Below are 22,874 nucleotides of genomic sequence, written 5' to 3'. Positions count from 1 at the left end.
GGCAGATGAACAACATCGTTGCATTTATGTCAACTGTGTCGCAGGTGAACACCAGGGATGATCATCATCATCATCATCATCATCATCATCTGAACTGCCAGTCTCTGGACCTGAAGACAAAGACAGGCTTCAGACCCCGACCTTTAACTCACTCCAAACTGTGTGACAGAAGAATCGTCCTCTGTGTGGGTGTAAAATGTTCAGTGGTAAAAGGGTGCGATAATGACAGTATTATTTTGAATGTCATCTCTACACAGCGTGAAGCTGATTGTTAGAGCAGTTGAGGCAGTTTTGTCCAATTATGTAGCTCCGCTGTGTGATTGTTCACAATGAACATCTGATCTTTTTGGCTGCATGGATGAACTCTGCCTCCACGGAGGATAATAACTCCGCTGTCAACGTGGGCAGGGCCGTTTTTTCAATGCAGCTGATGTCCGGTCTGATAATGACTCATCTATTTGTGCTTATTCTGGACGAATTAAAAGTAAAAAAATAAAAGGATAAAACTGCAGACCAGAGACAAGAAAATATATATAAATATACATTCAATCTCTGTCTTGAGGTTTAATCTTGGTTTAAATTAAACCATAACCACAAGCTATAATGTGATAATTAAATTGTAAATTACATGAATATGCATAATATGCTAAATATGGCGGTCGATTTATGTTTTGCTAAGTTGCTAATAAATCAGGCCGCTAATCTATTCCAGAACTTTACCGCTGTATATGTAAATACAGTATAAAGAAATGAGTTCTCACAAAAAGACACACGGACTTGTTTTGTCCAAAGGTAATCTAATCTCTAACACTCAGATTGAAATAAACTTTATTTCAAACTCCGAAGTTTAGCCTCATCTCGAAGCGGCTAATTTCTCATCCAGTGATAACGAGTTTTTTCCAAAGGCAGACATCTTTACAGTCCGATGTAGCTTAGCCACAAACTTTAAAATAATCAATTCCCTCCACCTTTCATCTGCCCTGCAGTCGTTCTCTGCTCACTCACACTGAGCCACAGTTGACATGTAGAAAAACCGACGTCCTTACCCCGCCATGACGATGAAGAAGTCCAGTCGGTTCCAGGTGTCCCCAAGGTAACAGCGACGGCCGAAGATCCCCAGGGCGACCATCTTTATAACCATCTCCAGAGCGAAGAAGATGTAGATGAACGCGTCAAAGGCCTGACAGAAAGACGGAGACGAGACAGAGGCAACATGTCAGAAAACAAACGGGGAGACGGCGTCATTTCTCACAGCTGTGAGCGTCACAGTCGGCCTCCATTAATCTCTATTAGAACTGGAGTCAGCAGGAGGCTGAAGGCGGGAAATAAATACGTTTATATGTGGCGGTTGATCGTAATGGAGAACAACTGAAGGTCCACAGCATTAGGTCACTGCAACTGGGTGTGTTTTAATATGACGGAGAGAATAGTTTATAAAATAAATAATAAATATTGGAAGAGAAATGTGAAAGAACAAAAAAAGACTGTGTACAACATAAAATATAACTATATAAAGAAAGACAAAAAACAAACAGAACTTTTTTATCAAATATGGAAGAGATGAAGTACAAATTTTTTCCATTTTCATAAATTATAATAACCACTGAATTTATCTTTGCCATAGATACAAACATATATACATCATCATACATCATGTATATGTATAGATATATATTTAAATATTCATGAACATTCACACTGTGTCTAACGATAGTCAAATTCTTTATTTGACATTTTTCTCTTTTTTGGTTTTATACATTTTTACTTTTCTGGAACAGAGCTTTGACAAATTGGAAGTTGTCTGTTAAATTGTTAGGCAGGATTTATTTGATTCATAATTGACTTTTCTTTGACTCTTCCTCATCAGTCCAACACTCGTTTTACTGGATTTGCCCTCCACAGTTTTCCCAGTTACAAATATTCAAGCAGAAAATAAAAAGTTTCTCCTCCGTTTCCTTCCCTTCCTCTTGATCTTGCCTGAAGCCTCACCTCCTTCTCTCCACTGCACCACCCCGCTGCTCTCCTGTAGTAACCTCCCTTCATTCCTCCCTCCTCACTTCCTTCGCTCGGTATGTTTCCTTCCTTCATCTACTCTCTCATTCCCCCTGTTTGCCCTCAGGAGTGGGGTAATAGATAACAATTTGTTTAAGCAGTAATCAGAGTCAACCCTCCACATCTCCCCCCCCCCCCAACCCCCCCTCACCCCTGGCTTTAATCAAGCATCTAATTAAATGAAGAGGGAATAAAATCCAAATAAATCAAAGTGCTTCTCTGCCTGATGCCTGTTACTGCTGTTGTGAGCAGAAACCTAGATTAGCTGACGTTCTTTTCTCTGCATACTGGAGGATTAAAGATGAACTGACACGCTTGGCAATGCCTGTAATTTGATTTTCAGGGAAAAGTACTTTAGGCAACATGATCTGCATCGAAACCGTTGGAGTGGATCTGGTTTTTGTTGCTGCTCAAACAAAAAGAAAAAAAGAAAAAGAAAGATCCCACTCAGCAGTCCTGGGAGTGCAGAGACGGCAGAGCAGCCTACTAATGTGGAGGAATTGTCACAGTTTGCAACCTTGACCTTTGTCAAACCAGTCAGGACGAGACGGGAGAGTTTGTAAAGTTCACACACCCGAGGGACTCACAGACCACGGCCGGGAAACTTCAGGGTTTTTTAAATTCTTTCAGCCAGTTCACTCTATTTATTCTCCTTCCTGTCGGCCGTCCTGTCACTTTATTTCACATTTTTATTTTCACGCTGCCTTTTTCCATTTTAGTCTCTTACTTTTTTATTTTGCTCGGTAAATTTTCTGCTCAGCTTTTCCGTCTTTTCATAGACGTGTGTGTATATTCTTGGGACAAAGATGATGGAGTTTTTTTTTTTTTTTGACATTATAAAACAATATCACTATTTTCTTTTGCTCCTAAATGAAGGTCAAATATTGACTATCAATGAGTTAAATACCACCTCTGATTAACTGACAAACATCAACCTGAAGATTCAGTGGTGCGTTCAGGTGATGTGAGGTGAGATTTGATGTCCTGACGGTTTGAAGAAAGTCTCTGCTGTGAAGCCTGACATTTTTAGCTCCTTCTCTCTTTTTAAGTCTTTCTTAAAAACATCCTGAATGAAAAGACAGATTTTTTTTTCCCAGACTACTTTGTGTGAATAACAAGAAAGATTCTTATGGGCTTTAGAGTCAGTGCAGCCTTTCACAGACATATGCAGCTGTAGTGATGTGTGTGTCCTACTTTACCTGCATAGAATTTTCAATGAACAAAAGAGTGAAGTGCTGGAAAAAATAAACTGAGAAATCTGAGGAAAAAAAAGTGGCAGCTTCCTCAAGGCCTTCCTTTCTGTCTTTTTTTTACTATGAAGTGATACAAAAACTTTTGTCCAAAAGAGAAAAGACCTTTCCTTTAACTACATCTGTAAGAAATGTGCAGGAATAAAAGTAAAAAATATTTGGGAAGTTTAAGACGAAAATACACTCTGTTCCAGGTTTAAAACACATTTTTATAACGGTGTTTAACTTTGGAACCTGTCGCTCCTTAAGTTTGAGTCAGGTGGTTCTGAAAATGAGGGGTGTGGCCCTGGCAAAGACATGAACAAAATACAATCAAAATTTGGACGTTGAAGACGAACTAGCGGAGTAAGAGTCACAGAGTATTTTTATTTATTTTTTTTAGATGATGTTTCATTTCGACAAAGGCTGTTTTTGTTTTTGTATTTTTGTACAAGAATTTCGACAAAGGCTATTTTTGTTTTTGTATTTTTGTACAAGAGAAAAGACGAAGGAAGGATTTTCATCACACGACTGATTTTAAATTCTGGCCAAAGACGTTTCCTACAGAATATTCTCCTGTTTGGAAATAACCACAGTTTCTCATCCAACTTTGGAAAACAGCTTCTTGTTGCCAAGAGGAAATATTTTTTTAGTTTATTTTACTTCATTTCCTTCTACAAAAACCATCAATGTTGTCACTGTTTGTTTTGGTTTATTTTTTTACTTTTGTTTTGAAATGCATTTTAATGCACGGTGAGAAAACTCTCAAAAACTCAGAAATAACTAAGAACTGTTGCTGGATATATTCGACCAATGGGAAGGCAAGAAATTCTCATCCATTTTTTTTCTTCCAAAAAACAATTTTAGATGTTTCTGAGTTCAGTCTACGATGCATTAAAAATAGACCTTAAAAACAACCCCGTCCTGGTTTAACTAGTCATCCACCAGCAGACAAACTCGCTGACCCAATAACAGACGGACTTTTCAGGGCTTTTTGCCGGAGCTTTTCCTGTAAATTGTGCTGCTGAGGCACCATTGAAATCAGGGTATTGAACAGTGGATTTTCTGAGCGGAGGGTATTGACTGTGGAGCTGTGGCCCACTAAATCCATGCTGATATTGAATAGGGTCTATAGATACTTGGAGGAGAAATTCTATTAGGTCCGACTCACCAGTCACCACATCCCCAGGGTGTAGAATCAATCAGCTGTGTGTGTGTGTTCATACGTGTGTGTGAGAATGTGAGGAGAGAAAATGTTTTCCTGTGAGATGCGTCCCACCCTCACACTGGCAGACTGAAGATCTACGTATGCGCACATGTTCATGTAACACCCACTCACGTCACCTTTGACACGGGCAGAGAGAGGATTTTTCAACCCGGTGCATCTCGCCAGATGACAAGGAAATCTGCCGAGGCGCCGAACGTGAGAGAAAGTCCTGCCCGCCGCTCCATAAAGAGCACATGCTCGCGGTGAGTCACGGCGAGGAGTTATGGCTCCGGCATGGGAGAAGACAGCGTGAGAATACAGGGGAGCTTAGAGAGGGGACAGGCGTGTGTGTGTGTGTGTGTGTGTGATTAAATGGGTCCTTTATGTGTCAACACGAGTACACGGGATTAAGTGGATACAGGATGGAGGGAAGGCCTGTACGAGTGTGTAAGAGTCAGGATGTCAGCTTGAGATTAAACATGCATGACGGAGAGCAAGAGCACAGATTTGTTAATGCGTGTTTGTTTATGTGTGTGTGTGTGTGTGTCCTTGGAGAAAATGAGGCTGCATCTGAAGTTTGTTGTTGAAATAAATATGATCACGTGCAGCTGCAGGAAACCGTGTCTTTTAACCGAGATGACAAACACCGACGTCGTCCGCCTCGGAGACGGAGGAGCTGAGAACACAGGAGGGTTTCCTGTCGACTGCTCTTTGATGTGAGAATGCAAATAAAAAGAGGAAGAAAACAACAGAGCGTTTGTAAAAAAAAAAAAAAATGAGGCTAATAACGTTAGCTTTAAGGATAGAAGAACACACCTTTTACTGGAACTCGTTCTTCATCGTATGAAGTCAAAAACACAACACAGATATAAATGAATGAACTGAGTTTTGTTTCATCCAGAAAATTCATTAAAAAAACAATCAAAATGACACGTATTCAGACACAAAATATGAATTTAAAAGTTCTCCCCTGAAGATTTTCACTGGTTTCAAAATACAACACAACTGGAGGAGAAGAATGAAGATCAATACACGCGTGTGTGTATGTGTGTGTGTACATTTTCACGTACCTGCAGTACCTGGCAGTGTTCCGAGGAGCAGTCGATGTTCTCGCAGGGCTGGTACATCCCCAGGGTCACACAGTTCAACAGGATCACCATCATACTGACACGCTCGAACCATGTGGGAAAACAGCCGCGTTAAGGAGAACAACTGGAGCAGAGTGGAATAGAACCGACAACCCTACAACATCTACAGTGTCCACTAGCCTTTACCTCCGCAGGTCTTTTTTTTATCATTTTTCACGTCTAAGTGCTTCTAAAACTTTACGACAAACCTAACTATAACTGCAGAGGAGGAAAGGTGAACTCAGTAGGGGGCAGTACAGCAGCAGAATGTCATCGTTTTAAAGAACACTTTTGACTTTAAAGGCCAGCTGTGATTTTTCCTCCTCTTTTTTTAGCCCGTAAAGAACGCGGTTCCTCGAGAGGAAACGTCTGCGGCGCTAATGAAACCTTGGATGGTGGTATTTAAGTTCTGCTTTATTAGTATTTGACTGTATTTCTCCCCTGTTACTGACAAATACACCCAGGAGGAAGGACAGATTTCAGAGTTAGATGAGATTTTTACAGACGCTGCGTTCAGGGTCATTCCACCAAAAACAGACAAAATTGAGGAGAAAGAATTAGCAGAACACACAAGATGCATGTAGTCTGTGAGCGAGGAAAGGCTAAAATTATGGGTGTCCGATATATCGGCCGATCGATATCATCGGCGAGCAGAAAGAATTAGCAGAATACACAAGATGCATGTAGTCTGTGAGTGAGGAAAGGCTAAAATTATGGGTGTACGATATATCGGCCGATCGATATCATCGGCCGAATGTTAGCATCATTATGTAATATCTGTCAGAATCGTTATCATTTTTTCCTCTGATAATGAAAAACCCGTTAACAAAATGCTTCAGTTTCACCAAATGATGTTTGACCTTAAAAATAGTTTTGGGGAAAGACAGCTGTATATGAAATTAAAGGCCACTAGATGGCAGCATTGCAGCTCATTTTATGGATTATCTTCTCACTGTTTGTCAAGTGAGCGTATGTTGCTCGTCTAACATTGAACCTATGGCCTCTGGAACTGAGCAGCGTGAGAAAAGAAAAGAAAAAATAATAAAAATAAATAAATAACTGAAATAAAAACGAAGTCTCGTTTTCTCTTGAGTTTAAATCACCGACTGTTTGAAGAGACAAAACTCTTGGAGATTTAATACTCGACATCGTTCACTTGGCCTGGACTCAACCTTCCTGCGATGGGAGGCACCAGTAGTTATCACAGCGTGGATAAAGATAGAGTGTGAGTGGGCTAAACACATGTATACAGTTAAACACACACACACACACACACACACACACACAGAAATACAAAGGCTGAACACAAACAGCACATCAACACGCTGGCGGGCAAAACACACTCACACAGATACGAAATTTAAACCAACACAATTAAAAAAATAAATACTTATTCTTAGCCTCCCACACACTCACACACACACACACACACTTACACTCACACACACATTCTCGCTCTGGTACTCTCTCACACAAGCATTACATCATCCATTAAATTAAACATTCACTCCAACGTTTCACACGATGAGGATCGCTCTGAGAAAACATTCAGCTTTACGCCCCGGCAGACGCGATAGCACGATAGCACGATAGCATGTATAACAAAGTGAGTCGGTTCGACTCCCTGTTCCTGGAGGGAAACCATCACATGTGATTAATAATTAAGAATGATTTACCCGACAGAACGTCAAAAAAAAAAAAGAAAAAAAAATCCCACAGCTTTTCAAACTCTGCTGCCTGGCAGCTCGTGTCAGGTGCAGTGATTCCCAGCCACTGCACCACTGCACCACAGCACTCGTCAGTGTGATGAGACAGATCAGCAGGTACACTCCAGACAACGATCCAATTCCACTCATATATTTTCCACGTTAGTCCATGTGGCGGTGACTGGAAGAACAGAGAAAAACTAGAGAATCCTGAAGAAGATCGTCGTGTCTTTCTTCAATTCCTGCTTCTACTGTATGTCAGTGTCGTGTTTAACTAAACAGCTGAACGAAAGTAAATTGTTAGTAGCTTGAATCTAGACGATCATTATATATATATTTTTACATATACTTTTTGATGACATTTTGGTTTGGTGAGTCTTGGTGAGATTTTTTTTTCCTGTGATGTTTGTGTTCCGTTTCTTTAAAGGTCAGGGAAACACTGACGTCTGTCATAACGTTGTTAACCCCCCGGACATTTTTCAAATATATTTTTATTAAACTTTTTATTTTAAGTTAATGATGAGGTAGAAGTTTGAATGTAAAAAAAAAAACCCAAACTGTTAGGCTGTGGCTTGTATTCGCTGCAGCTCTTTTCAGAACATCCATTCATTTTTAATGTGGCGTGCAGCATATGTTTGGTGTGGCTTTATTCCTGTGAGCTGTTCTAATTAACAACAGTTATGACTGCTGCACACACACACACACACACACACACTCCTCAGTTCTTTTCCACAGAGTGCCCTCCTCCATGAGGGAGGGAGCCGTCATCTGCAGGTGTCACGGAGACGGTGCTGAAACCCTGTAGCTCTGCCTCAGAACACGGCGACTCAAATGCATGTTTCTTTCCAGCAGTTTCCACACATTGATGTCAATATCATGACTGGATGAAGGTGCAGGTCAGCGGTTTTTTTTTGTTTTTTTTTATTATTATTTCCTCCAGTCTCTGCTGAAGTGACAGCCGCTGGAGCTAATGCTAGGAGGATTATTTCAGAGGTCGTTTTTTTCTGCTGAAAAAAACATCCTTTAAAACCAGCTTCTCTACAGTTTGTCTCCTGACGGGACTGGAGTTACATTTAACACTGAGAGTGTGTGTCTGCCCCCCCCCTCCCCCCTCTCTCTTCGGACAAAAAAAGAGATTTAATTCAAAGCCTAAATCTCCTTCACAAGCAAAGTGCTAGAATAGGATTATTAAAATAAACTGACATTACTTAGAAAGAACTTTTTGTTTTTTTTTCAGCTTCAGAGTTTTTGTAGTTCCCCTCACTCCCTGCAGGGGTCACCTGCTGTATTATTAACACAGCTGAGGGAGCTGTTTGACTGTGATGTCAAGACAAAATATTTAAACTTTTTCAAGACTAAAGTGTTGGTTCAAAACTATATTATAAAAAAATAAAAAATGGCTGCCATGTTCTGAGGGCATTTAATGTCATTTTGACCTTTTGTAACTTTCTTTAAAAACACATTTGTGTTGCAGCTCAACACTCTTTCTCTTTTCAAAAAGCTCATCTGATCTAATTTTAGAAAGACGTTACGTTGGCCAACTGATGTGAAAACAACAATTAAATAGAAAGAATTCCCCAAAAGGAACTAAAAGGTAATAGAAATTGAGTTTCATTCTTTTTATAACAATTTTCTCTGTGATGTTTTTTTTTTTCATTTCCAAATTTAAAAAGGTATCACCTACTTGGATCATCAGACTTTTAGAAAAATAAATTATTCATTATTTAGAGTTCAGATTTAACTGAGCTCTTATTGGTTGTTTTAAGCTGTCAATCACAGTCAATGTCACCAGTACTTCAGTATTGTTCCCTTGACATTTCTATTACTATTTATTATCTTTTGCCTTTTGTTTTTTTTTTCCTCAACAGTAAAAAAAAAATCTTTTTCCCAGCAGCTCTGGGAGCAGATGTTTCACGGAGCCTAAAGGAAACAACTTTGAAATCATAAAAAAGGACAAAGGAATTCCAATGCCACTGCGGAGGTCTGGGTGAGTGGAAGGCATCAGTGTGACAGAGCAGGGAAAAGCTGAGAGGTTCAAAGTGTGTGGCAGCAGGAGCTAAATGAATTCGTAATACGACGCTGCGTGGCATCGCTCTGTCGAATCCTCTCTCTGTCTTCTCTTTTCTTTGCCTTCTCTCTCGTGTTTTTATTGTTTCCAAAGAGACACACACTGGAGGCAAACGACCTCTGGTTTCCAGGGAAACCAATTGAGTGCCAAATGAAGTGAACACTTGCAAAGGAAAGACGGTACGGGGGAGAGGGTGGGAGCGAGGGAGGGAAAGGCAGTTATTTTGGTTCGTGTCTTTTTTGGCCTTAAGTGATTCTTATTGTGACTCGTGAGTCAATGGAACGTGAAACACTACGACAAACCTGGTGAGAAAAAAAACCTACAACAGACCGGAGCATACACTCATCCATCCATCCATCCATCCATCAACAACCCATCCATCTTCAACCAACCTTTTCAGAGGCAGCTGCAGCCAATCACAGCAGCCCGCACACAGAAAACCAGTCAACAGTCCGTCTACAATCATCAGCATAGAAAGAATTAAACTGATAATCTGAGTGTTAATCTGTCAACCTCCAGGATTGACGGTCGATACTTCATTCAGTTACTTAATATTTACAATCAGAAACTATGACGATCAGAGAGCGCTGTGTTTTCCTGCTGCAGTTCACTGTTTTGTCCACATGGGGTTATTGTAAGTCGGTCGACAATGAACAACAGTCACATCTATGAATGTGGAGAGTGAGGTGGAGAAATACCACTGGTGGATTAAAGATGGAGGAGGGTGTCAGGTGTGTGTGTGTGTGTGTGTGTGTGTGTCTGAGAGAACGGCAGAATGAACGCTGGAGTGCAGTTTGGAGAGAAGGAAATGTCATGGGATATCAACCTGCAACGCTTCACCGCATCACATGTCAGCTGTCAGAGCATGAAAAACACACACACACACACACACACACACAGTAATTGTCAGGTTACCTGTAACAACATCAGCCACCGTTGACTCTTAGCCTTCAATCTTTACAGTTCGACGACCACCAGGACACAGATACTAGAAAATACAGGAAGTACCAGGTAGTTCTGAGCCCATTCTGATTTCTTTATGACTGTTTGTTCCTTAATCCTTGTTGAAAAATGAATAAATAATAAAATACAGCACAAACACATGCAGTCGTTGCCAATAATTGATCAATAATTTCTCCTCATGGTCATTAATCTTACAGCCTTAAAAACCGACTCTGGTCCATCTACTAATATCAGTCATTCATTCTGTCATTTTTCATCAACCAACTTCATTGTTTTCATCATTGGGAGGAAGAGAAGAAAACAAGAAAATCAATCATTTATAACATCAAATCACTGAATAATATTAATAATTTAAATGGAAAATATTATAATGAAATGAACCAAGAAAAGAACCTCCGTTCACTGCCTCCAGTGACGGTGAGAATCTGCAGGTCGCGTCAAAGCCAAACATATAACTTTTGTTTCTAAACAGCAGGAGACGGTGATGTTAAACAGCAGCAACCTCTTAATTACAGCCTTATATATAAAAACGGCAGCAGGAACACGGGGTTCACTTCATCTGCAGCAGAACCAACAGCACGTCTGACTAAAACACAGCACTTTAAAAATACATGGAAAAACTGATGAACATCTGGCTGCTTTAGTCAGGAGATAAAATGTGGGCTGCATCTTTAGTCACTCAGTCCGGGCCGCGTCTGAAACCCAGGTGAAACTTTTCTAAATGTAGTTCCCATGAGTCACTGCGTTCTTCGTGGCGATATCTTGTCACAGTTGTGTCGTGTTTTTATACGAATGAGAATGAGACGAGTTAAAATTAAACAAAAAAAAAATAGAAAAAAACCTGCTGTAACTTCATCTCCACGGGGAAATGGAAACACTTTCTTTTAAGGTTCCACTGTGAATTACAGTGGTTTAAAGCGGAGTGCTAACAGGAAATGGAAACACTTACAGTGGTTTAAAGCGGAGTGCTAACACACTACTGACGTGCTAGCTCAGTAGCCTGTTAGCTCCTTCTTTAAACTAGTCACTAATATATACTGACAGGTGGGAAATGAAGCAGAATCCACAGGTATTTGATCCAAACGTGTTTCATCGCTGCTTTCCTCCCGTTTTGACCGGGAAAGTCCGTTTTTCCTACGGCGCCTGAACACACCCTCTGGCTGAAGGTGTTTTCTGCTGTTTACGGAATAAAAATAAACTGACCTTTTTATTCATGCCAGTTACAAAATGTTATGATAAAATCTGTTGCACGGCTTCATTATTCTGCTGGTGTTTGATTCCAGCGTCTCCTCCTCCTCCTCCCTCGGGAGAGTGAAAACACAAACGCAACATTCAAGTGTTTATATGTTGCATGTTGAAAAAGCAGTTTTGAAACGGGTTGACAGGAAGGAAGTCAGTGAGGTTTTCTTCAAGCGACTACATCTCATGAATAAAACTAATTTATGTATTTTATATATTAATCCCTCCTCCCCCTTCACCCGCCGACAGTTCCAGGCAGCGCACATATGACGTTTTTTTGTTTTTTTTTTTCTGAGTCAGAGTCCAACATTCCTTTCCTACAAGAATCTCTTTTGTAAAAAAAAACCCTGATTTGATGAGTGGAGTTTGCTGCAGTTCATCAGCTCAGACCAAAACTTGGCTTAAAAACGTGTCATTAATCTTATTTTAGCAGCAGCCTGTGCTTAAGGTCAGACTTGCCTGATGCGCTGCCCCCCCCTCTACCCCTCTCACTCCCCCCTTTCTCTCTTCCACACTCCCCCTCAGACACACACACACCTGAAATTAAACAGCCGATCCATGGCTTTTGTGGGATTATCGGTGTCCTGCCAGGTAATTCAACGTTTCATCAACTCCTGGAAATGGACGGAGGAAGATAAACTCTGGCTGCTGACACACCAGAGGCAACAGAAACTGATAAAACTCTGGAAGTTTCCTCATGGCTGCCGACATCATACAGCAGTGAAGGCCTGATTGTAGGGAGAGGAGAAAGTTGTCTGCGGTTAAAGGACCGTGGTATTACAGACCAACGAGGACGCAGAAACGCTGCTCTGCTCCACCTATATATGTAGTATATGTGTGTGTGTATTTATTTATGTAGTGTGTACAGTTTACGGCTGTAGAAGACAATCAATGTCAGGTTATATTTTTTTTTACCTTTCTCATATGTTTTTTTATATACGTTTGTTGACCTTTTTTGGCCACTAGTGGGCGCAAACATCTGCGTACAACTAGAGGTTAAGTGCCGCCTGCTCATTAAGGTGATGGGTTAAAGCAGTGTTTCTCAATTAGTTTCTGTGATGCACCCCCTAGAGGTAAGAAGTTTTTTTGACCTTCTCCAGCACATTATAATATTAACATTCTGCCTACAATCACCTGATTATTAAAATAGATTAATAAAATGAGCTGCAATACTGCCATCTAGTGGCTTTCACATTTATGTACAGCTGTTTTTCCCCCAAACTATTGTGCATTGTGTTATCGGGTTTTCATTATCGGAGGAAAAAAACGATAAGGATTCTTACAGATATGACTTAACTATGTTAATATCGGGCCGATAATATTGATCGGACGATATTATCGGACATCCTTACATACAATAATGATTCAATCAATGTGGTGATACCTTAACAAAATCACTGCTTACATCATAATCTAATGGAAACAACAAATTCAAGGAAAACTTTTGTATTATATTCATCATATTCTAGAATTTCTTAACACACCTTTTTTTAAAAAAATAAAAAAATAAAATCAGCTTCTCAGACTTTTCTGATGTTTTGAGTCAGTTTTCCTCTGTATCAAAATGAATCAACAGCTGTCACAACAACTGTCACAAAAACAAACTCCAGGCTGTCAGAAATTTACAGACTTCATTTAAAGTCCACCTGTCAATCCCCCCCCAATTCCCCCCCTCCTCCTCTGCTGCCCTTTATCAAACACTAACGACGTCGTCACCTCCTGGGTTTGTTTTTCTTCTTCATCATCACACCCTCCTCCTCCTCCTCCTCCTCATCATCTCTGTGTACTGGGAGGTCAATTAGTCCAAAACAGTTAGAAAGGCTGTCTGACAGAGTTCACTCCTTAATTATAATTGTAACGTGACGGAGCCACAACAAGGTGAGACATTAATATTCATGATCCAAACCAGGGGAACAAAGTGTGGGATCTGTGGGGACGAGCGACGCTTTAAGCAGGAAACCAGAAGAATTCCACAAAGCTCCAGGATCAAAGGTCTAAACAAACACACACACGTGTGTGTACACAAACAAACACTCACACACACAAACACACTCTACACATTTACAAATTAACACATGCCAGTCAGCAGTTCCCAAGATAACAACACACAGTGAGCAATCATCGTAGGCGAGCGCTAATGACGAGCTAATGACTGTCATTTACCAAACTTGAGACAATGGCTTCATTAGGATCCCGTTCAGCTGCGGTCTCCTTGTTTGTCTCCAGGAAAGTGTCCCGCACATCTAAGACATATCAACTTCAGGACTGGGTGTGAATGTGTTTCATAAGTTTGGTATTTTTAGTTGAGTTTGGTTGAGTTTGGTGCTCAAACTGTGGATCACCTGTTTAAATAAGCACAGTTATCCTGTATCACAAGTTGTGTTGCATCATAGAGCATGGTATGGTACAGTATGCTATGCTATGCTATGCTATGCTACGTTACAGTACAGTATGGTACGGTATGCTATAGTACGGTACGGTACAGTATGCCATGCTATGGAATGCTATGCTATGCTATGCTATGCTGTAGTCCAGTACGATATATGCTGCTTGACGTAGCTGTGTTTAAACCAAAATGATGATCAAAAGTAACATGAGAAAAAAAGAAGAAGAAAAAATATATTAAAAACTACATACAAAATTTGTCAAGTAAGAATGTCTGACTCCAGCCCAACAGCGCGGTGCGTCTGGCCGGGGCCGTGCCCCATGATTCAGCCAACCACCATCAGGCGAGGTCAAGATGTGCTGGTTTTTCACAGCAGGGATCTGTCACATCGTCATCCATCTCTGTGAAGGCTGCGATCACTGCCACAATCTGGCATTTAGACACGGAACAACGGAACAGGCCGTCGTTCTGGGTCGTTCTTCAGTTAAGAACAGAATGAAGTAAGAGTTCAAGTTACAGCAGCCAAAGGATATATGTACAATAAATATATTGACATATTTAATCGCTATAGAAATGGTACAGTACGGTACGGTACGGTATGGAATTCTGTAACTATGTGATGTAAAGCAATTGTCTCATTGCGTTACTGTCTTATGTCATAGGTTAAACTAAGGATCTCCATCCATCATCTCCATCCATCATCTCCATCCATCATCTCCAACCACCATCTCCATCCATCATCTCCATCCATCATCTCCATCACATCTCCATCCATCATCTTCATCCATCATCTCCATCCATCATCTCCATCCATCACCTCCATCCATCATCTCTAACCAGAATCGTTCACCTGATGACCCCTACAGGACCAGTGATGTCATTACGCCTCACACCCACCAGCCCAGGCCACACCACAGCTGACGGCCTCGGGGCAAAAATAAATGATGACGAGGTCGGTGAAATTTGGATGTGAGGGTAAACAGACTTGTTTTGGTGCAGCTCTGTTCTGCCCTGAGGCTGTGAGGGGTAACTGCACGCAGAGAATACAGAGCAGCAGATTTGGTGGATTTTTTTGTGTGGAATAAATACCAAACTTATTCACCTTGTGTTTCATAATATCATTAAAGAAGAGATGTTTGAACCCAAGGTTAAAAAAATTAATGTGTTTTTATTTTAAACGTCTCCAAATGTAAATATATATTTCATGCTGTTTTGTTGTTTTTGTTGTTCAAATGATACGAGGGAGACGTTGACTGTTTCCTGGGGATGGAATAACATTTGCAAATGATCACTTTTATATTTCTCCTGTGTAATATAATATGCAATATATAAAAAGTTATTGCATGGCACTGCAGTGAGGAACTGTTGGGAAGGTACTGTATATGTTCCAGAGCAGCAGAGCGACTGGATTAAGGGAAACATTTGTGTTTCATCCTCATAATAAAGTTAAAAAGTCAGAGTTTAAATGTTGATCATCTTTATATTTCTAAGAGCTGTCAATCAATCCTTCCAGCAGGGGTCACTCAAACGTCTCATTCATCTATGACCTAATGGCTACTGTTGGCTACGACCGCTGCGAGGGAAAGAAACGTACGGATGGAAGTGGACAGTTAAGGTGGAACGATGAAATGAAACCCGACTTCAGTCCAGGAACGAACGCTCGGTTCAGTGAAACAGAATGGGTCGCAGCCAAATGAGGGATGGCAGCGAGCCGGCTCCGTGTACTCTCTGAAGGTTTTCATTACAAAAACTGCTCATCGGCCTTTAGGAGAAATTACTGCAGTAATTCAACGAGTTTTATTTCCATATTTGCCATCTTGGAGCACAACTGCTCTGAGAGAGGGCAGTTTAGAACAAACAGCTGCTGCAGCGACGAAGGAAAACAAAGAACGAAACGGAAAAGAACGATAAAATAAACTGGCTTTGCTGATTAAACCGATCAGGTTTTGAACTAGACATTTATAATGGAAGGTTAAAAAAATGAAATTTCAAGAATATGTGGCATTTGAAAGACTGTTGGGAGGCAGAAGAAGTGAATTGGTAAAGTAAAAAAAAAAATTCCGTGACACTGGAAACATGGTTGAATACAGGAAGGAAGAACCTTGGATAGACCCCTGGACGCAGCCCCTCCACCACTTTGACAGGTGGGCACCATGACATTAGCATAGTGATTAAGAGGCTAATTTGCATAATAATAAACAGCAGCATTTGCATGTGGGAGCGCAGGGTGGAGGCGAAGAAACCGTGTCACAGAGAGAGGGAGTTTGAAGAGAAAAGATTTAGTGGAGCAGAAGAGAAGAAGGTGCAGAGGACGGAACGTTCCAGAGTGGAGAGGAAACAACAGGAGACGTCTCCGTCCATCACTGCAGCTGACAGCTTCCACACTGTCCACTCCAACATGTCTTCACACATGAAGTTGACTTCACATCCACCCTGGAGACAGGAGTGTCCGAGGGAAGGAGACCAGCTGTCAGCTCCATCAGTGGTTTCTCCTTCTACAGGTGGAAACTCTGACCACAGGGGGGAGGGAGGGAGGGAGGGTTAGAGAGAGAGAGAGAGACTACAGGGAAGTGTCTCCCATACGGACAGACCTGTGGACGACACCGACGTCTCCATCAGGACAGGAGTAAACTCTGAGTGTTTGATTGTGTTTTTCATCTCCGACTGTTTTATCCTCCCGTATATTTGATGTGTCTGTTGTACTTTGTCATTGAAGTACTTCTGTAGACGGATACTGCTGTCGAGTATCTGCCGTGAAGAGAAAACCTTCAAGGCTTTGTTTTTTCCAATTGGTTCAATGATCGTATTTTTTCACAATTTGTCTTTGCTATTTTAAAATATTTTATTTTTCTCACTTCTGTTGTTCTGTTTTTTAAATCTTTCAGTCATATCCAATGTATTCAAACTGTTCTTAACATTACATTTAGAAACTAAATATAGAAATTTCCTTCAGATCTTCTGAAGTGTTGTTGTGTTTTGACCTTCAGGGCCACCGTAGCACAGTAGTCCAGTAACTCCTAACTCAACTGGATCCTTTCCTCGATTTAATGGATTCTTTGACTTTTCCTCTCTCTGCCTCTACGTGTACTTTTGTGGTTTAATAAAAGCTACAAAAAGGCAAAACCAAAAACAAGCAGCAGAGAAAACATTTTCACTTAGTTAGGGGTAATTACACGTCAACTTCTCCACAGGCCTTTAAAGAGGAGGATGTTACAAGTACATCATCCTAGTAATACTGTGTACTATACACGCAAAGAAAAACTCCGGGGTCCTTCAGCTCTTGTCAACTTAATACAGGAAAACAATACTTAAAAAGAAAAAAGAAAAGAAAACTCAAACAAACGACTTTTTTTTTAAAAGCATAAAAATCAGCTAAAACAGCGTCTGCTGCTGAACATGCTAATGCTAGCATGAATCCCGCGACTACGAGCAGCTGCTAATGTTGGACTTAATTCCCCGTCACTGAAGTTGAAGCTGCTGAATCTGAGTTTTACCCCTGAGTAGAAGACAACCAATCACCTGCCTGTATTTATGACACTCGTTAATTATCAGCTAATTATCTTGCTGCTAACTGTTAACCAACTCACTAATCAGCTGACAGACGTCGTGTCACGTGACCACTTTAAAAAGACTTAGGGATGAACACGTGAACTGGGAAAACATCTTTTTTTTATCTGTGTTTTGCTCCACATTTAACTTAAATCAATGGTTTGACCTTGACTGTTGTACCAACAAGTTTGGTGTTGTGGGTCGGTGTGTGTGTGTGTGTGTGTTTATGCTATAATGGTAGGGAAACGTGTGTCGGTTCAGAGGAGATTGAAAAGAATTGAAAGCATTTAACCTGACCTTCCCCTGCTATTAGGTTTAGTTTGGGACGGAATATAAATGTATTCTATATGCTCTCTCTCTCTCTCTCTCTCTCTCTCTCTGTCTCTGTCTCTTTCTCTTTTTTTTTCTTATTCCCTCTTAATTTATTTCTCTGCCTCTGCCTCTTAGATAAGGTCAGAAAACAACAGCAGAGAGAGAGAAAATAACATCAGCACCATGGACAGCTCATTTTCACCACAACCACTGAAACAGACGTGAAACAACAGCTGAGGCAGTGACAGGAGACATGAGAGGATTTTTCAAACTATTTTCAATTATCCTGTAGTGAGCAGGATCATGAATTGGTTTCTAAAAAAAAAAAAATTCTTAAAAAGTCATTTGATGTTTTGATTTCTGCTGTAACTTTCCTTCGTTGTGTTTGTAATCAAAGCCACAGGATAAAAAACTACTGGGATTCAAACGTTGGTCGTTTCATGTAAATGTGAGGAGGAAAAATAAGAAGCTACAATCACTGAAATTCAGCAGTGAAGGAACAACAAGTTCACTTTCTTCTCGCCGCGGTAAGCCACTAAAAAGTGGAGTAAAATTCCCGCAGCTATTTGGCACTAAGTGCAGACTGACAAGAGTTTGATCTCTGTATTACTGCAAATTGCCAAAGAGTTTTTTTTTTTTTTTTTTGCCAAGCGTTATTCTCCGCTTCCACGCCTGCTTCGCTTTGTGTCTTCAAAGTGGTTGAACGTAAAGAAAAAAAACCACCCGTGATTCAGTGTTTGGACAGAGAGAGATAAAGAGATAAAGTGTGACGTGGACTGAGAGGAAAGTGGAAGGAGTGAGAGCGGAGACAGCAGCGACTACGGCTCTCATTAAAGCCAGACAACAGACAGAAAAGAAACTCTCAGTTCAGTTTCATCTTTGTTTCCACCGTTCACAACAACACGCTCACACTTCTCCAGGTGAGTGAAGCAGAATTCTTACAGTCACGAGATGAAGAGAAGGACTCGGACTTCTCATTGGACGAGTGGAGAACAAGAGGACGATACATCAGTTTTAACACATCAGTTAATGATTAAAATAAAGAGTCGGAGTTTGATCCAGATGATGTCATCCAACTCACCAACTAGTTTTAAAATCCTGATTTGATCAAATTTTGTTGAAATGTTGGAACCAAAATCAGAATTTGTTTCTCAAATTCTGTCATAAAAATTCTTCCGATTCAGATACCGATATAGTGGAGCAGTGGTTAACGATCCAGATGATGTCATCACCAACTCACCAACTAGTTTTAATTTGATATAATATTTTGATATGATATTTTGATTTGATATAATTTTGTTGTTGAAACATTAGAACCAAAATCAGACATTTTTTCTCAAATTCTGTCATAAAAATTCTTCCGATTCAGATACCGATATAGTGGAGCAGTGGTTAAGAGCTGCCTGTTCACTAAGGAGATGGGTTAAAGCAGTGTTTCTCAATTATTTTCTGCCATGCTCCCCCTAGTGGAGAAAAGTTTTTTTACCCCCCCCAATTGAATATTATGAGTTGTTGGCACCAACATACAATCCCCTGATTATTAAAATAGATTTGATTGAAGAAAATGAGCTGCAATGCTGCCATCTAGTGGCATTCACTTTAATATACAGCCGTTTTGCCCCAAAAAACAAAACCCGGGGTATCGGGTTTTCATTATCGGACAAATACCAATATTATCTGACATCCGTAATTTTAATGATAATACATTTTAAAAACTATAATGCCATCCATTTTTTTTGTATGAAATTTTAATCAATTCCTGACGCTTCATTTCACCTACTTGATTGGTAAAGGTTTTTTTTTTTATACTTTCCTGTTTTACAAATCCAAATAAAACGAGAGTATTTTCACCACTTCTATTTATATCACCTTCCTCCATCACTATTTTATGCCAATATCAGCCATAAATGAAATAAAGCACATCTGCACATTCACACAGAGAGAGAGCGGCCGCGACTCAGTCACGCTCACAAAGGACTTTTCAATCGTGGATCAATTCACAGCACCGAGCAATCTCAGCTCACAATGTGGGAGAGTGGAGCGGGTCAATACCAGCCTTTTCATTTTAAATCAACTAACAAGGACTCACGCCACACACACACACACACACACACACACACCTGATTTTCCTCTGTTTTCAGTCACTGTTTGGATGAAATGATAAAATGTGTCCAAATGAAACTGAACCTGTTTTCAAACGTCTTCCGTTTCTCGACGAAACTCTAACATTCTTTAAAGTTAATCGATTGTATTTTTAAATTTATTATTAGGAATGGATTTATCTATTCAAGCAAACTTTGTCCAGAGAATTTCACAACTTCACTGCTGAAAACTATTTATTTTTTGCACTCAAACTGAAACTTCATCTTCTCATTTGAACTCATGAGGTCACGCTGAGGTGTAGAACCTCAGAAAGGACCAGCAGGGGGCGGAGTCATACCAGCGGGGAGGAGGGGGCGGAGTCAGAGCAGCAGACTGGATTAAAGTATTGAATTGAAAACAAAGGTAATCAAACTAAGTGTTCTAGTCACTGATTTAAGAACAGACGATCTCAGAGAAATCTAAATGGATTGTTTGCACATCCAGCAACTTTTCCCCTGAGTTGGTCGGATATAAAGCTGGTCAGGCAAAAAAAAGAGTTGATTGGATGAGATGATGGGACGGCAGAACGTCCAGAAATGAAAAAAATCATTTAATTCCATTTTTACTACTGTCATCATGTGAGAACGGTCCAAAAAGAGGAATAATTCAAAATAATCGCAGCACGAAATCTCAAACTTTTATCAGTGCGAAAAAAAAGGATATTTGATTAAAGAGTTAAAAAAAGAAAAACCTGCAGCAGTTTGATGTTGAAGGTGCAGCGACAAAAGTTTATCCAAAGATATCAAAACTCCAGTGTCTGAATCATTAGCTGTGGTGTTCGAATTCTCAAACGTCAACTTCCTGCTCTGACAGGAAGTGACTCCACCGTCTAATAAACAAGAAAAAAATAGAAGAAAAAATCAATAATATGTCCAGAGCTCTGACATATTATTTGCTATGCAATATATACTGATATATATATATACTAAAATATTGTGTTTTTCTCCTTACACACACACACTCACACACACACACTCAGGACGTGATGCCTTGCTCTACTTTTAAAGGTCTGCGGTTCAAACGCTGCGGCTCTGACGTCCCTTTGATCAGAACAAAGACAAACGTCGATCTGTGCGTTTGAACCGACTGTGGATGAAGTTTAAAAAATCTCAGATGAAATCGTGAACTTATCTCAGACTCTGAAAGGATATGGACTGCAGACCAGACGGATGCACAGGCTGCGGGGGCAGGTGGTCTGCTTCAGGCAGAAGAAGACCACCGGCACCAGCTCAGGGTAGGGCACCACTAACATGCTGGTGTCACTGTTGGCCTCTTCATCGTCGTCGTCGTCATCATCCTCCTCTTCATGATTATTCCTACTACAATCCACTTCCTCTTCCTCCTCCTCCTCAATCCGATCTTCCTGAATAATCCCTTCTTCCTCTATCTCCTCCTCTTCCTCCTCCTTCTCCGTGGGACGGGGGAGGCGGTACGGGGATGGTCTGCGGGGGGAGGAGGAAGTGACCGTGTCATCGTTGTTGCCCCTGGCTGCCACTCTTGTTACCCTGGAAGTGGCCGCCGCTCCTGACGGTGTTGATGCGGCAACACCGGGGCCCTCCTCCTCCTCACTCGTCATGGCAACGCAACAGTCTGGAAGAAAGAGAAGACCATGAAATACATGTAGACGTAGTACCAGGAACTGCAGTATTTAGTGAGACACATGGATGAAGACGGACGTAGTCGGAAACATTCACCAGAGGAATTATGGGCCGTGAAACGACTTACGGTACGGAACGTTAAATATAACGGCCCGACGTTCAACCATTAAATACATGATACATAGTTTTATATGGACTGTATATTTTTTATATACTAGGTAGTATTATGCATACTGTACACATCTGTATGTACTGTGTAGTCTTCAACAGTAAGTAGTTTTATGTACAGTATAGTAAAATATACGACCTCCATGTTTGAGCTAATGATCTTTGACTATTTAGAGGGATTTTTGTTGTACTTTGTTGTACTTTGTTGTTGGGATTTTTGTACTTTGTTGTACTTTGTTGTACTTTGTTGTACTTTGTACTTCAGACACAGAGACGTGGCTGTACGACAGTACGAAGGTGTTATTTATTTTTAAATCCTGTCCACGAGCACCTAAACAAAGATCGCAGCTCCTTCTCTATTTTTTCTCCAACTATCTCACAGATATAACGTTGACGTTGTTTTTCTTTGTTTTTCTTGATCCAACTTCCTGTCAGAAAAGTCGATACGTGGATTTCCCAAGATGAAAATCTTCCCCCTAAAATGTCATCACAGGCCAAAAACCGGAGGCAGAAATAGACGCAGAGCAGAGAGAGAATGACTAAGGCCCAGTCGTGCCGGTCGGAGGCTCAGTGTTGATAACGGTGCGATCGATACCGCGTGTGCTGGAGGAACAACAGACGAAGACGGAGCTCAGACGGGACTGAGCGGCACCTGACCGTGGATTTCCCATGATTCAACAGCAGCAGCTGAATCCTCGACTCTGTCGACCTCAGGTCTGTGACAGACCGCAACAGTCGGGGGTTCAACGCCGCTGTGCGCCGAGCCTGACGGGAACAACACTGCAATCATGCTAACAGTACTACCTACAGTACACAGAAGTACTTCAAGGAAAAATACAGTTCAGAGGAAATACATAAAAAATCAACGCTGATAGAAGTAAAATGTTTCTCTTTATTGTTCAGAGCCGGGACTAAAAAGGAAGTTCTCTGAGCCTCAGATCTCAGCTCCGACAGAGCGGAGGATCAAGGGAGTTTATCTAAACCTGTCGGGAGATGAGTTTCAACAGAAGAAGAAGAATAAGAAAATAAAACCACAGTTTCTCTTCTTTTTAAAGCAACAAGTACAGATCACCTCAGTCTCAGTGCACACTGTCACGGGGCTGCGCCCCTCACTTTGACTTAACGCTC

The 22,874-nt window shown here is 40.8% G+C and overlaps 1 protein-coding gene across 1 annotated transcript in view; it reads right to left on the bottom strand.

The window, feature by feature from the left end:
- cacna1ib (calcium voltage-gated channel subunit alpha1 Ib) overlaps positions 1–22,874 on the bottom strand; it is a 136,423-nt gene that overhangs the window by 75,288 nt on the left and 38,261 nt on the right. The window contains 3 exon segments of the mRNA XM_025058458.1: positions 1,047–1,180; positions 5,559–5,670; positions 21,132–21,570. Of these exon segments, the coding sequence (XP_024914226.1) occupies positions 1,047–1,180; positions 5,559–5,670; positions 21,132–21,556 (671 nt within the window). The 5' untranslated portion in view covers positions 21,557–21,570.

The sequence above is a fragment of the Cynoglossus semilaevis genome, chromosome 9 (assembly GCF_000523025.1).
Source record: "Cynoglossus semilaevis isolate Cse_v1.0 chromosome 9, Cse_v1.0, whole genome shotgun sequence".
Classification (NCBI taxonomy): domain Eukaryota; kingdom Metazoa; phylum Chordata; class Actinopteri; order Pleuronectiformes; family Cynoglossidae; genus Cynoglossus; species Cynoglossus semilaevis.
This window is presented reverse-complemented; position numbering and strand designations above follow the sequence as displayed.